Raw genomic sequence first — 16,834 nt, 5'->3', positions numbered from 1 at the left:
CTTAATGAAGTTAAAATTCAAAACCACTGAAGCGCCAGTTCAAATGGTTGATTCTAACATACAATAGGTACCTACATTTTTATTATCGCACTTCGCACCTCAGGCCAATGGTTTTATCCTCGGTAAACAACCTGTGGTTTGTTTTTTTCCCGTGTAAAGGGAATGCAAATTTTTGCACCCTGACGGATCCACCCACATAGGTCAGCTTCAAGTGCAGATACTAGATCCTAATCACGGTGGTTATTCATTTGAATTAATCACCAGCTCTCGATGAATGGCTTTTCCGATTCCACCTAAGGTGGGTGAAACAGTTTTAGGAACATAAAGTCTGAATTCAAATTGTATCCTTCCAGAAGTATGTGATCTGTCACACCATCTAAAAGAAATATGCGTTCATGTTCTGCCACAAAAACTACAAAAAGGTACTTTGAATAAAACCCTGAATTAAATCGAAATTTTTCTACACGAAGAAAAAAGTATAGTTTTTCCAACAATATTCCGCCTATATTAAACTATCTAGGATCTACAATACAATAACACTCAGAGACTAAAGTCCTCAATACTAATACATTGTTTTTGTTTATAATATGTTTGTTACATTTATTGAATATGAGGGTCTTCTTCCATTAAAATGGGAGGCGTCTATCAATACAAAATTTCATCCAATTTGGTTTAAACTTGTTTGTCGGTTCAATAGATTGTCTCATTAAGTCAGAACGCTTACGTTTATCAATTTTTAACAATAATCCATCAAAAATTTTAAAATAAATATGAAGAGATTAAACACCGTAAAAGTGATGCCCTTTTGAGTAGGGACATCTTAAGATTTTGAAATTTTATAGATGGATAGAACGTTTGATGAAATGAATGCAAAAAAAAGGAAATAAAAAAACACGACATCATAGCATCGGTGGTAGTTCACTATTAGACTCTCGACCGTACCGTTTCGAAACCAAACCCCGGCTGTAACAAACGCGATGATAACGAACTGAGAAGACTTTGCATCGATAGATGAGTTTCTGAGTTAAAGTGAACTTATCTGAGCGATCACATATCATTATTTTTATTCATTCGCACAACAAATTTTCCCGCTTGTGGGGCGAACCACGCATGGCCTACTAATATGTAGTGGTAGATGCAACTCTATCTGTATCTACCACTTCATAGTAGTTGGCCCGTGCGGAACAAAAATTTGATATGTGATAAATTCTACCCGCTCATTTTCACCATCTTTCATTTCATTTAACGTTCTTTACTTACTTACTTACTTACTTAATGATCCCGCGCCGATCTTCCGGTGCATAGGGCCGTGGTAAAAGACCTCCACTGTTGACGATCCGGAGCCAGCGTCTTCACCTGGTCCCAGTCTATCGTTCGTCTAACGTCTACCCATCTATAAAATTCCATAATCTTGAGATGTCCCTACTAAAAAATACATCACTTTTCACTGATAAGGCCGATAAATTGAAATAACAATTATTAAAAAATATTGTCAAATTTTTATTAATTTTGTATGAGAGCCTCCCCTTTCGAATATGAAGGGGTTTGAAACAAACACCATTCTTGGGCTCGAAAACGGCTTCACAAAAAATTTCATGTTGATCGGTTCAGAAGTTTCCAAAAATGGTTTGACTTGTGTAGTACTTCTGTAGACTTATTTTTTTTGGGAGGGGTTTGAAAGTATTATAGAGACCATTCCCGGTCTCGAAAATGGCTACACATGAAATTTCACGTTGATCAGTTCAGTAGTTTACGAAAATTGTTCGAATTGTGTCAAATTTTTGTTTATTTTGTATGGAAGCCTTCCTTTTTTGGATTCGAAGGGGTTTGAAAGTATTTAAAAAACCATTGCCAGTCATGAAAACGGCTACACACCAAGTTTCTTGAGTTGATCAGTTCATTTGTTTACAAAAATTGTTCGAATTATGTCTTATTTTTATCAATTTTGTATGGGAGCTTCCTCATTTTAGGTCTTAGCCGTTTGAAAGTATTTTAAGAGCCATCTCCGGCCCCAAAAACCCTCATATACCATTTTTCACAACGACTGGTTCAGTAGTTTCCGAGTCTATAGGGAACAGACAGACAAACATTCATTTTTATACATATATTGTGCTTTGCTACACCTTCTAAAAATTATTGAAATTTGTGATAGCTATTTAACTTTTCGTTTATTTGCACAAAATTTTAAATTAAGCTCCAAAATCATTCATATGTTTCTCTAAAATAAAATTGCACTTAATTATTTTTTTAAATGATTGTTTTAATTCTTTCAATGACTCTGGATTTCTTTGATTCATAAGTGTATTATTTAGAGATGTACCGAATATTCGGTTGGCCGAATATTCGGCGCCGAATACCGCCGAAAAACCGTTAGGCCGAATAGGCCGAATAGGCCGAATATCTACTACAGAATTGTAAATTTTTCAAAAAATTTTTGATAATTTATTAAATATCCATAAGTAATGTTGTAAAAGCTACACTATCATTGAAAATTTAGGGTTTCAGCAGTTATGAGGAAGAATGACTTTAATGGGTTATTTAAAAAAAAAAAGTGTTTTAGCAAAAAATCTAAGGTGTATCCGCGTATCTTTCACTGTAGGTCGTACAGAAGAATGCTGAACGGTATCGCTTTATACTTTGATTATAGTTTATTCCAGATTTTCTGGATATTTTCCGGCTTGCCCATAAATCCAGTAAATAATCAAGACAAGTCAAATCTGGACGGGATGTCTAGATATTGTTTAAAACTTTCCGAGATTTGTTCAGTTTTTTTCAGATTATTTGATAAATCAAATTAAAAACTTTATATTTTTTAACATTTTGTGTTCAATAAGGATTTTTCAAAAATTTCAAAATATGCATAAATTTTGCCCTTTTTTTTCAAATGAATGCCTGGCCGTGTGGATGCGTGTGGTTGGAAGTATGGTATGCTCAAGGTTAAAGATCATCTATATTTTCAACAACTATTTTGGAAATATCTTTCTCAAATTCGACCTTAATCTAATATAATATCAGAGAAGTGATTTCAAATAGTTTGCATCTGTTTCGACATGTTCTATCCCAGATTTCACAGAAACGCAATCTCTTTGGAGATAAACACCCTAGAAGCGACGAGTCATCTGGTGTCTTTTAGTTATGGGTGACATTTTAAAAATTTGAAGGACACCTACTTAAAAAATATCTTGAAATACATCATCCGATAATATCATCTGGTTGAAAATAATCGATTAAAAACATGAGGGGTATTAACATGGACGAAATAGAGAACATTGAAATAATCGTTTAAGTTTTTTTCATTAAAAACTCGATATCGACCGAATATTCGGCCGAATATTCGGCCGAATATTCGTTTGGCCGAATAGTTGAAAAGGTCAATATTCGGTATTCGGCCGTTCGCCGAATACCACTATTCGGTACATCTCTAGTATTATTCATGCCGAATTATATTTTTTATCTATGGAATCCTTCCTGTCCCTTTTTAATGTGGAGAGGGTCTCTAACTATCATAGAGACATTTTTCGTAACAAAATAACGTCACGGGACACTTATTTTACCTATTCGTTCTAGAATTATTATATTAATTGTGAGAGTGAGCCCCTCCCCCATTCCTATATCCCTAATGGAAGGAGGGAGGGATCTGATGACATCAGAAAAATACTTCTTGTATACAAATACGATCCCATGTCATATATGGTTCCATTCTCGATAAGTTCCAAGTTATTCAATAAATGGGTGACCCTCTCCCAACTTTATATCTCTCCTCTGACAAGAGAAGGGGGTTTCAAACCATCAAAGAAACATTGTCTGTTCACAAATATGCTCCCATGCTAATTTGATTCCATTTTCTCGATTTTTTATCGAAATTTTAAAAAAAATGTATGAGAGACCCCCTTTCCCCTTTTTACATTTTTTTCACGGGAAGAGCTGATTCCAAAAATTGATTCCATTTGCTCTATTAGGGCTGTCCCAACGGTAGATGCAAAACACGGTTTTCGACCACGCTAAAACAGTCCGGCTGGCACCGATGGTGTAAATCGCTGTTTTAGCACAGTTATCGATTTCAAAATTCCCATCAGTTATACGCCTGAGTGTGATAATAGTTTATTTTTGAGATATTATTTGAATGTTTTTTTCGCTTCAACCAGCCTATACGTAACATAAATTAAGATTAGATGTTAATAAAAACCATATCAAGTATAAATAATAGATGTCACATTATTCTCGATTTAATATAATTAAATAAAAACCTTTTCATTTGGGCTCGACGAATTAGTGAGTCCAGTCAGCGTTCCAAAATTTAAAAAAAATAAACGAAAAGAAAATTTTAATACTTTTTCGATGAGGTAAAATAAATATTTATTATTTGTTCTATAATTTTTGTTTTATTTGAGCTATTGTGAAATTTTTAGTTTCGTATAAATTGCTCGGAGTTTTCGTCAATAGGAGCATATTTTTCTGTATCCATACATAAATTTACAAAGTGAAACAAGATTTTGTCTAACAAAAATGTCGACAAATCAAAGGAAAATTTCCTTTGACTTTGGATAAACATTTCTCATTTCCTTTATCAATGTCAGCAATAACTTGAAAAAAAAATTGCTTTTTCATTTCATTTTAACAAAACCTTATTCCATTGATTCAAAGCAATTGGATTGAATTTTGAATTGTTTCAATTGACCTTTTTTCCTCGTTGTGTAGTCATTTTTGCTTTTAAATTAATGAAATCCTGTTAGAATAGTTTAAATCATTGCTCTGTCAAAAAGAAAATTCGTAGAATTAATTTTAAGACAATTAACCGTGAAACTCAAAACTTATGCAATTTTCCTAATAAAATGGGTTTTTTTCTTCTCAATTATTGAGTGTCTGCAATGAAAGTGTTTCCGTTTTAAATTTGCTCCTATACCGGTGGGGAGTGGGTGTTTTAACCGATTAAAAAATTCCAAATTGTGCTCAAACTGGTATACATACTTAAAACCAATTTTTACACCTGAACCGTTGCAGGTGCTCTTAGATTTCCAGTAATGCTGAAAATTGTAAAGGAGCCCCCTCCTCACTTTCAATCTCTTCGCTGAAGGAGGGAGGGGTACCAAATATTTAAAGAACTATTTATCGTATTTATCGTACCCAAATACCCTTCCAAGCCAAATTTGACTTCAGCTGCTCGAATAGTTTTCATGTTATGTAATTAAAAAGGCATGAAAGCCCCCCTCTTTACTTCCCGTATCTCACTGGAACAAGGGAGGGTTCTGAAATAATCATAAACCTATTTTTCGTACCAGAAAGCTCAAATTTTGTGATATAATAGTGTGATAGTTGATCTATCTAACGCAAAAAATTTGATCAAAAATTATCATCAGAGTAAAAAGTTATGGAAGTTCAAAGTCGAAGTGACAGTGCGCGTGATTCCAATTTCTATACAATTATGAACGGTACTGTAGATGATTCAAGTAAACTGGCATTGTTAATTTAACTGTAAATAAAGTAGATTCAACTATACAAATATAGTTGATTTAACTGTAAATTAAAATATATTTATATGGTCTTTTTTTTGCAGTCTACTTTAAATACATTAAATTAAATCGAAATTTTCTGATAAGTTTCGCTATGTTGTCAAAGTTGAAAGGTTTTTTTCTCATCTTTTTCATCCAGTTTATAATACAAAAAAACTATTATTATTATTTTTATTATCATTTTATTCGACTATTTTTAGTCATTTTTAAATTTATCTTATCATGTTTTCGATGCATTAAGCACTTTTCTTGTTATGTTTATAATGTTTTTTTTCTTGTCATAATCGTTTTTTTTTTTATAATTCTCCATCGTTATTTAGTTTTTTTTTTTAAATTTTATTCTTTTGTTTTCTTTTTTGTTTATTTGTGACACTTTTCCAACGTTTTGGAATTAGTGTCAAGTATTTGATTTATGAAATTTTTGATTTTTAATTTTTGATTCTGTAGTTGTATTCTGTCTTACTAGGATTTTTTTAATTTAACATTTAAAATATTGGTCAGTCAATCAAGTCCATTGTTAATTTTTTTTAAATTTTGTTAACTAGTTCAATTACAATTGTAAGTTTTATTTTGCAAACCATATGAAGATGATGTTTTTTCGTATTGTTCCTTTGCACTTCAAACAATAATTCATAACAGAAAGATAGAAATATAATGAATGAAGAATATATTTACAATAACCTTCAGAAAATACTTTCCAAAATTCGAAAGATTTGGAACTGATTTTTATTTGACTACACAGAACTTTCTTCCTTTTATTTCGAATCCTTAAACCAGAATACAATTTTAGATTCTCATTCTGGACTTCGATCCTGATCCTACACCCTTATCATTATTCTATAATAATTATAATATAATAGAATATTTATATAATATATACTAATATGATATAATAATAATAATTATAATAATTATTATTGTTCTGAACCTGGATTCCGGATCCTGATCCTGATTCTGCACACATTCCCGATTATTCCGGTTTCTGATTTCAATCCTGATGCTTTTCTCAGATTCTGATCTTTAGTTAAAAATCTTCAGGAATCCTGATCTTGGTCCCAAGTTCAGGATTTTAATCTAGATCTTGATCCCAGATTTTGAACCCTAGATCCTGACTCTTTATACATCTTGACTCCCAACTCTCATTCAGAATCCTGGACCCTGATGTGATTCTGGAATCTTGATATTGAGCTCTGATCGTGATTCTTAACCTTAGATATTAGTAAACCATGAATCGTAATCTTGACATCTGACTCTGATTCTGAATCGTGGACGTTGATCAGGATTCTGATCCTAAATCTTGGTCCAGAATATTGAATCCTGATCCCGGATCACCCGCACAGGTCATGATGCTTATCTTGGATCTGGATACTGAACTCTGAGAGTGATCTAGAATACCGGATTGTGAGTCCTGATCTGTCGTCTAGGTCTTGCATTTTAAAAACAATACCCACATTCGCATGATAGTGCCTGATCCTAAAACACGATCCTGGATCCTGATCCCTGATCGTAATGTTGATCCTTAAAACTAATTTTAATTCTGACCCTGGATAGAAAATCCTGATTATGATCCTGGACATTTATCCCAAAGACCAGGGTTGCTAACATATTTTTTTATCAAAATTCAGGAACCTGAGTAATAAAAATCAGGATGTATGGTTTAACAGAAATCTCGGTCGAGGTGAGGACTTTTTTGGTCGTCAATTCACATTTTGATCTCCACCAATGTCTTTCATGTTGTTGCGTACAACCCTTTTTCCGTTATATTTACAATAATCAGGGAAAATCTGGCTCATTGGGTCTCCAAAAATCAGGCACATTGGAAACCCCACCAAAGACTAATATGTTTTTTATGGGACTGATCCAGGATCCTTGTCCGGATCCTGATTTTGGATCGTTATCCAATCCATATCTATGATTATCAGCACAAAGATCATGATTTGCTTTAATTCGTGTGTATTAACAGTGAAAACTGCTTGAATAGATAGGCCCTATTAATATTTTTACTCTTTTGTTTTCACACTTTAATTTTTTTCAAGTTGTTATGGCAAAATTGAAAAAAAAAACTAATTCTAGACTTGTAACTCTTTCAGGTTTGTCACGAGAACAATATATAAGACTGTGAGGCGGGCATGGATAAGGTCCTTTAAATTGATGTCCGTTTTAGAAAAACAAGCAAGTTCATCTAACTAAAAGATGTCTTTCAATCTGGTTCTCTTTTTAGGAGAATCCCCATACAAGTCATACTCCTTTTGGCTTTTTTTAGGCTGGAACAAATATCAATTTATTCTTTTGTCACCTCCCTTTCCCTTTGAGATAAAAAAAAATCCGAATGCGGGAATGAACAAAGTTTGAAGTATTTTTTGTAAATTTAAAGAATCAAATATCATATTCTTTCCGAGACCAAAAAAACACATCGTGGAATTTATTTCACTTTTTTATGCATGATTTAATAAATTTCTTTTAAAAAATTACTTGATTCATTGTTTTTGTGTAATGATATAAAATGCTATTCTGTGGCATATAAGCTTTCATTCAATCTATTCTAAGTTATTTTTTGCATTATATTTTTTATCAACCGCCAACCCCCCTCCCTCGCGCTGATTTAACTCCGAGTGACAAAAGCCGGATTTGCATTTTTTTCCGGCCTTATATCTAAAGAAAAATTTATTTTGGGGAATAAAAACCATCTGCAATGCTGAAAATTATTTTTTGTTAAATTTCTCCTTTAAAAACTTTTGTAAGTTGATTTAGAAGAATCGATTTTTCTTCTCTTGTGCCCGCTGCTCCTTCAAACAACCGTCTTCTGTACAATTTATAATTTTTTCGGTTACAACCGTATAGTTTCCATTTGCTCGCTGGCTGCTCTTGTATGCACAATTTTCTCTCCTATTGGACAGACAACATTCGTCGAAATAGTTTTCGCTTTCCATCGTCACTACCTTCACATCGTCGTCCACTGAATGGAAACATTTCTCGATCTGGAAAATGAATTCGTCACCAGTTGACATCCTTGATATTCAAAAAAAAATATTTGTAACTTACCTTGGAAAAAAACTTACACGGGGCGGTACCCCTAATCACCGGGTTGATAAGATATTGCTGAATGGAATTTCGAACTTCGTGTTTCAGTGCCGTATCATTCAGAAAGTCATAAGCCTTGCCGGCTTTGTTAATGATCGCCGATACCGAATAGTAAGTTCTTCGCAGATCTGGCCCCTCGGAGGTACTTGGCCCGGATGCAGCAGTGGTTCCTTCAACGTTGTCAGATACTTTTTCGGTCGATTCGGGCTTTTCTTGTTTGTTCGACTTGGAACTTTCGGTAGCAGCACTTACTTCTGGAGGAGTTTCCGGATCGCTTTCGATTGGTTTATCTTCTGTTTCAGCATCATCAATTGTTTCTGAGAGTTCGGGCACATCCTCATTTTCAGCAGGAGTGGTTGCTTCCGAGGAATAATCCGGGGTCGATGAAGCTTGTACCATGCCATCGCTATCATCTGGACATTCATTATCCACTGAGTCAATAGCATTTTCAGATATAGAAAGTCCAACAACGGTGTTTGAGAATTGTACGGATCCCACGAAAAACAAGGTGGCGATCAAAAAATTCCATATCACGGACATGACGATCAGATCAGGTGGTCAGACTTTAAGTAATTACCAATCAAGTTGACAGAAGAAGTTTATATACTTACTAGCTTTAACAAAGGAATGGAGCACCTGTTTAAATTGTTTGTGCCACGTTGAAAACTTCAGGTGGAACAAGTCTCTTCGAAGATAGATCAGAAATGTTGTCATATCGTCGTGCGGGGTGACTCTGGGTTCAAATGAAAAATGTTTGTGTTTGATATTTGATCCATTAATATTAAAGATTTTTTTTTGCTTCGATTATAGTCGCTTTACCATCTTTGTAGCATTCGCAGCTTTATATCAACACTGCAGTTGGCGCAGGGGCGGTCCTAGAGTTGGCTCTTGGGGGGGGGGGGGGGTGATTTTCCAAATTTTCAAAAATCAGTCAATATGAAGAAACGTAATCAGAGAGAGAAAACAATCATTTTGAAAAAGCGAAAAGGAGGGGGTGACGGGGTGGGGGAGGGGTTTGGGGTGAGGGTTGCTATTTTCAAATGAGTACAATATAAGTTGCACACTTCTCCTCCTCCCCCACTTCAATTTCACTGAACATAACCAGATGTATTTTGAAAAATATGAAATAAGAGAAAAATAATGAAATCTTTTAACAAACTTTTTTAATATTTATAGAACAACCAGCAAATCTATAATATTCACTGCAAAAAAAAGTTAATGAAAAGAAAATTGCCATAATTTGTACATCTGCAAGTTTAAAATTGTTACTTTCAAAGGTTCTTTAAAGAATTTCTTGTTAAAAATGTCATTTTACAAATGAAAATTATACACATGTTGTTGAGCTTCCGAATATTACTACTAGGCCAAACAAAAAGTATAGTTTTGAGGTGAGTTTTAGTTAATTATTGCTATGAATTCCAAATTGATTAAAGGTGTTTAAATTTTTCATTGGAGTAATTTACTGAATAGTGATTTGGAAAATTCGTAATATTATTTTCAATTTGGAAATACAATCCTCGTTCAAAATTCTGGTTTTGATTTTGCATATTCTCAATATAAAAAATCAACACTCTAAAATAAATTTAGTTTAAAATAAGATTTTTAAAATCAGATACGGAAGTATGAAGCTTCTAGAACTTAATTCTATAATAGATTTGCTCTTGAATTTCAGGTTATAAATAATACACTATTTTCAATTTCAATTGTACTGAAACAAATGAAATAGCAACAAATAAATTATAAAGAAAATTAAATATCGTTATTTTTTCTTCATGTAGGTTGCTATTCATAATTCCAAACTCTTGAAATAATATTGATTTATAATTAAAAAACATGGAATGAAGGAGTTAATTTAGTGAAGTGTTTTTATCAATTGCAATTGAAATAGTCAAACTTTCAGATGTAGAGTATCAAACCTTGAACTGGATTTTAACCTAAAATTTCAATTTTTTTATGTGGATGAGCTGAAAGTAGTTGCGGCGATATAATTGGTGTAGATCTTTAAATCCAGCAGTATAAGTCAAAAGTCACAAAAAGCTCTTTCGATTGTTAGCTTGATGGATTGCATTCTTGCCGAAAAAATAATCAACTGATAACGGGAAAGTATTAATCCATAAGGGCATCCATAAATAAAACAATGGCAAACTGATTTTGTAAAATTTTTGCATCCAGTACCCCTAAATAAGTCAAAGTCAGTTTTCAAATTCTTTTCACATCAGAAAATTTGAATGATTTTTAACGCATTACCTTGAATTTAGAAATCTATAAAAGGTTTTTAAAACTTTAACTCATACTATTACAATTTCATTTTTAGGTTAGTTTGAAGTTTCATAATTCATATTTGAATGATTTGAAATCGAGGGAAAGATGAATTCGTGCAAGAGAATCTTTACTGTGATTCAAAAACTGTTATTTGGAATCTAATTATGAATTCCTTGTAAACGCAAGTTAGAATAGTTGCATTGGATTTTGGAAAGAGTTAGACATCACTTTGTAAAGATTTAAAATTGTCAATAAAGCAACTGTAAACAAAAGAAAAAATACAGAATTGGAAATTCTAATTTATATTTGAATTTTGGATTCGTCTTAGCTTTTCATTCTTGAAGCAAAATTTTGTTATAATATTTTGTCCCGATTCCTCCGGTTTTTTAAATATACATATTTAACTTCAAAGAAAAATCCTAATGAGGAACTTTCCGTTGCCGAATCTTCCTTGAAAATGGATTTCATGCGGCTTCAACATGTTGTATATTACGATTGAATTTATTTTGTGTAATATTTGTGTCAAACAGAAAGATTAGAATGCACCTAAGACTGTCAATTGAAGTCACACGTTTCTTAAGCGCCTACTAGAAAACTAGTCACTCCAATGAAGAATGTGACTAAATTTTAAATTTCTTTCTAATAAAGCAATTTAACACATAAAGTTCAAAGGTATTTTTTCACTTCTTAGAATGACCAAGACCTTTAAATTTATTAAACATGATAGTAATTTCTGAAAATTAAAGAAAATTACCAATCTTATGATTCCGTACTAGGTATATAGTTATTTTTTTTTTCTTCTATCTGACCGAATAAAAAGAAACTGCATGGTAAAGTAAAACTGCAATGTCAGACAAAAAAATATTCAAGTATTTCAGTGTTACAACAATATTCACTCCCCTATTTGACTTTTTAAAATTTGTCATTCCATTAAAATTCGGCTGGTAAACGGTGGATAATGTGCAACACGAGACCCCATAGTGGTCATATCACCTCTTATTCACAACTCCTATCTCTACCTCCCCGCGGTGCCGGCTGGGGTGCGAGTAACCTAAGCGGAGATCGGGTACCCAACCCCGGTGGATGCTTTGGTCGCATGCAGACTGAGAAGGTGGCCGCACGCGTCTGTTCCCCAGGTCAGGGGCGGCGTGCAACAACAACCGAGCGTCTGTTCTCCAGGTCAGGGGCGGCTCAAACAGCGTCTGTCTTGTAGCAAGCGGCTGAATTTATGAAATGCGGCTCCCGCCAGCTATGTCCAAGATGGCAGCCCCATCGCGGGATAGGGACTTTAGGCTAACAACCTACTGCTCCCGATTTGAAATTGTTACGGAATCCGAAAGAAATGACCGACCTGGAACTTTGGCGACGACTTTTAGCATGAAAACACGGACACGAATTGGAACTTGGAATGTTTTAACCCTTGCCCAACAAGGCAAACTGGAACAACTTGCTAGAGAGGCTAGCCGCCTCAAGCTTGAAATTCTGGGACTGAGCGAAGTCCGTTGGCCTAATACTGGAGAACACAAGACACAATCCGGGCAAGTCCTGCTTTACTCTGGCATACGAGGAGAACATGCTACTCGGGAACGAGGAGTTGGTTTCCTGTTAAGCCCGCAGGCCTACGCGGCCTACATTAGATGGGAACCGATAAACGAAAGAATAATCGTAGCCAGATTTAGAACACGGGTTAGAAACCTTACAATGGTCCAGTGTTATGCGCCAACTGACGTTGCCGACTTGCAGGAGAAAGAGCAGTTTTACAGTCAACTGAACAGCGTGGTTGAGAGAATTCCGAAGGGTGACATTCAAATCCATTTGGGCGACTTCAACGCAAAGATTGGCTCCGACAATCAGGACCTTGAGCGCATCATGGGGCGCCATGGCCTAGGACAGATGAGCGAAAACGGAGAGCTGTTTGTAGAATTTTGTGGCAACAACAACATGGTGATCGGTGGATCGCTCTTCCCCCATCGACCAGCACATAAGGTCACTTGGGTATCCCGAGATGGCCGAACAGAAAATCAAATTGACCACATCTGCATCAGCCGAAAATGGAGAAGGAGCCTTCTTGATGTCCGCAACAAGCGAAGCGCAGACATTGCATCTGACCATCACCTCGTCCTTGGCGAGATACGACTGAGAGTTGCACGTGTCCAACGGCGCGAGGAGAAAGTCGGGTGTCGTTACGACGTCCGCCGGTTGGAGAATCCAGAGGTGAAAAGGGCATACGTTGAACAGCTAGAATCCCGAGCCTCGGAGCTGCCGACAGACGGAACAGTCGAAGAACAGTGGTGTGGAATCAAGAATGCCTTTATCACGACGAGCCATGGTACTCTCGGTAAAGTTTGTGGAAGAAGGAGTGAATGGATGTCGGATGAAACTTGGAGGATGGTCGATGATCGGAGAAAGGCGAAAGTCGGAATTGAGCAGGCATGTACCGGGTCAGCCAAAGCAGCCGCCCGCTTACGATATGCGGAGCTGGAAAAGGCAGTTAAACGAGCTTGTAGACGAGACAAGAGAGCCTGGACAAACTCCCTAGCCGAAGAGGGAGAAAGAGCCGCCGCCAATGGAGATATCCGATTACTTTATGACATTTCTCGCCGCCTCAGTGGTGCAAGGACTAATGCAAGAATGCCGCTAAAAGACCGAGCAGGTCAGTTATTGACCGATCGAACAGATCAGCTCAAACGATGGACTGAGCACTTCGAACAACTCTTCCGAGTCACGAATAGCGATGGCCAACAGAATCTGCAGCTCGAAGCGCCAACAGTAAGTCGCATAAATGGCGTCAACTCGGAAGCGCCTTCGCTGGCTGAAATAGAAGCGGCAATCAAAAACATGAAATCCAACAAAGCACCTGGGATCGATTGCATCCCTGCTGAAATGCTGAAAGCCGACCCTGCCCTGTCAGCACAAATGTTGCACCGTCTATTCGCTGACATCTGGGATACTGCAACATTCCCGGCCGACTGGATGCAGGGTATCCTCGTAAAGGTCCCGAAGAAAGGAGACCTGACAGAGTGCGGTAACTGGCGAGGCATAACGTTGATCTGTACAACCCTCAAAGTACTCTGCAAAGTGATTCTGAACAGGATCCAGGAGAAAATAGACGCCACACTCCGACGGCAACAAGCTGGATTCCGATCTCGACGATCATGTGTGGACCACATCACAACGCTCCGAATCATACTGGAACAAATCAACGAATTCCAGGACTCTCTTCTGCTGGTGTTCGTTGATTTCGAAAAAGCATTTGACCGACTTAACCATGAAAACATCTGGGCGGCTCTAAGGCGACGAGGGGTCCCAGAGAAACTAGTCCATCTCATCGAAGCACAGTATGAGGCATTTTCGTGCAAGGTCTTGCACGACGGTGTCTTGTCCGAACCAATCCCGGTAACTGCTGGAGTGAGACAAGGATGTATTCTATCACCGCTACTTTTTCTAATCGTAATGGATGAGATTCTGATTGGATCGATTGACTGTGCACCGAACCGAGGATTGCCGTGGAATCCTTCAACAATGGAGCAACTGAACGACCTTGACCTGGCTGACGATATTGTTTTGCTCGCCCAAACACAACCAGATATGCAGAGCAAACTCGACGACCTCACCGAAAGTTCCAAGGCAGCAGGTCTCAAAGTCAATGTCGGAAAGACCAAGTCGATGGAGATCAACACAGGAGATCCCTCCTGTTTCCTGGTAGCTGGGCAACAAGTTGAGAAAGTGGAGTGCTTCCAGTATCTTGGTAGCCAGATTACGCCTGATGGTGGTACCAGAAAAGACATCGAAACACGGATCAGAAAGGCCCGATTTGCGTTTGCGAGTCTCCGAAACATCTGGCGGTCACGCCAGATCTCTCTACGAACAAAAATCCGAATCTTCAACTCAAACGTCAAATCCGTATTGCTGTACGGGTGCGAAACTTGGTGCACATATGCGGTAACGACGCGAAAACTGCAAGTATTTGTAAACCGCTGCCTGCGGAATATCATCCGCGCTTGGTGGCCTGGCAACTGGATCTCGAATGAGGAACTACATCGCCGGTGTCATCAAAAGGCGCTAGAAATCGAGATTCGGGAACGTAAGTGGAGATGGATTGGGCACACGCTGCGAAGAGATGAAAACGAGATTTGCAGAGAGGCGCTAGATTGGAATCCAGAAGGTCATCGAAGAAGAGGCAGACCCAGAAATTCGTGGCGGTGAAGTCTAGCCGCTGAAATCCGAACTGTCGACGAGAATCTTGACTGGGACCAGGTGAAGACGCTGGCTCCGGATCGTCAACAGTGGAGGTCTTTTACCACGGCCCTATGCACCGGAGGATCGGCGCGGGATCATTAAGTAAGTAAGTAAGTATTAAAATTCAAAACATAATGATGAATTAAGAAGCTCAGATTTTGGAACAAATACAAAATATAGCACAATTTGCCCATGTAAATTTAGGCGTATGAGGGATAGTAGTGACAATTAAAAAAATGTCCCTATATTTCATTACCTAGGTCAAATGCTAAGTAGACAAATGGTTAGAAAATTCAAAGCCAAAACTCTAAGTAATTCAACAGAAGTTGATTGGTATAATTCGGCACAGGGCATTGCAACTTACAGCTGCTTGAGTTTGGTAGACCGACTTTTCTTCAGTCTTGAGCACTTGTGATAAACAAACTTTTTCGTTTATTAAACCCCCCACGGAGTGGAAAATTTTTGAAAATTCAATAGCACATCTACTAGGGGAAGTTCAAAGTTTTTATAGAAATTCGAGCATTTACGGATATTTTGTAACGGCGGGCGGGCAGTTCTTGATAAACTGATCCGTTACAATTGTGTTCGATTTTTATTCTTGGGCTCGAACTCGCGGACATTGGCTTAGGAGGCAACTGACTAGCCAATTGAGCTATATCACAAGCGCAAATTAAAGAGATCGAATTCAAATTTTTACACGTGATTGCTGGCAAAAAACCTCACCTCACATTAAAAGTTTCTTCTCAGAAATATTACTTGAAAGTTCTGTATAGAATTGACATACAAACAACACCACATAAAATTTTCATGTAGGAGCAAATATTACCACATTTCAAAATTTTTATTCTGTCAGATACATGCATTAGGATTCGCTAAGCAAGAAACAGTGTTGTTTTTGAAAATCTGTTGAAAACATGATGAGTCATTAAAATTTTTGGAACACTGTTCAAAAATTTTCAAATTGGGGTGACTATGGGTCAAGCAACAGCTATTAGCTATGTTTACTACACAACTTTAAACACAGCACAGATTAAAATTGTTATTGTTTATTGTTTAATACTGGGCCATTGAATATAACACTTTAGTATGAAAAATTTCATAAATAATTTTAAATTTATCAAGCAATTTTATGTCAATTCGTGAAATCTCCCTCCAAGCACTGTCATTTTGGGGCATTGTCAGTGCACGTTTGTTCATTTCAAATTCACATTTCGTGTATGAATGTAATGTCCTAAACGATTGACTACCAAATGGTATAGAGTGCGAAAAAGCATTGCGCTAAATTTGACCCACTGTCTTGTGGTGTCGTTTGTAGTAGCGAACGCAACACAATAGTATTCATACTAGCAACTTTACTATCTGCGAACATTTCCGTTTTTTTTTTGGAAAACAATTCAAAAACATCATTTTTTTACCCATTGTCAGCCCGTTCAACGGTACTAAATATCAAAAACGTCGTACAATTCTGCCTGGGGATTCATTCAACACCAAATTATAAAAAAAGTAAATTTAACTATCAATTTTTAAACCAATTATTTTTGTAACTAAGTAACTCGTAGAATAAAACCCGTGAAATAACAACTATAATTAATTTAAACTTTAACCACAGACACAAACAGGACACTCAATTTAGGGAAAAACGGGCTATATGTGCCTATTAAGAAGAGTACTGATTTTCTCATATGTTGCATCGGATATGTGTACAAAAACTTTATACACATAAGCAGGGATCTGTTTTCTAT

The 16,834-nt window shown here is 36.5% G+C and overlaps 2 protein-coding genes across 2 annotated transcripts in view; one reads left to right on the top strand and one right to left on the bottom strand.

Annotated features, from left to right (window-relative positions):
- LOC129756169 (facilitated trehalose transporter Tret1-like) overlaps positions 1-16,834 on the top strand; it is an 81,742-nt gene that overhangs the window by 37,099 nt on the left and 27,809 nt on the right. The window lies entirely within an intron of this gene.
- LOC129760134 (uncharacterized) lies at positions 8,253-9,131 on the bottom strand. The gene is made up of 2 exons (XM_055757721.1): positions 8,553-9,131; positions 8,253-8,488 (listed from the first exon to the last, which is right to left on the bottom strand). The coding sequence occupies exons 1-2, from the start codon at positions 9,129-9,131 to the stop codon at positions 8,258-8,260; spliced, it is 810 nt and encodes a 269-aa protein (XP_055613696.1). The 3' UTR covers positions 8,253-8,257.

The sequence above is a fragment of the Uranotaenia lowii genome, chromosome 1, assembly GCF_029784155.1.
Source record: "Uranotaenia lowii strain MFRU-FL chromosome 1, ASM2978415v1, whole genome shotgun sequence".
Classification (NCBI taxonomy): Eukaryota; Metazoa; Arthropoda; class Insecta; order Diptera; family Culicidae; genus Uranotaenia; species Uranotaenia lowii.
The sequence above is the reverse complement of the archived record's forward strand: the minus strand, read 5'-3'. Positions and strand labels throughout refer to the sequence as shown.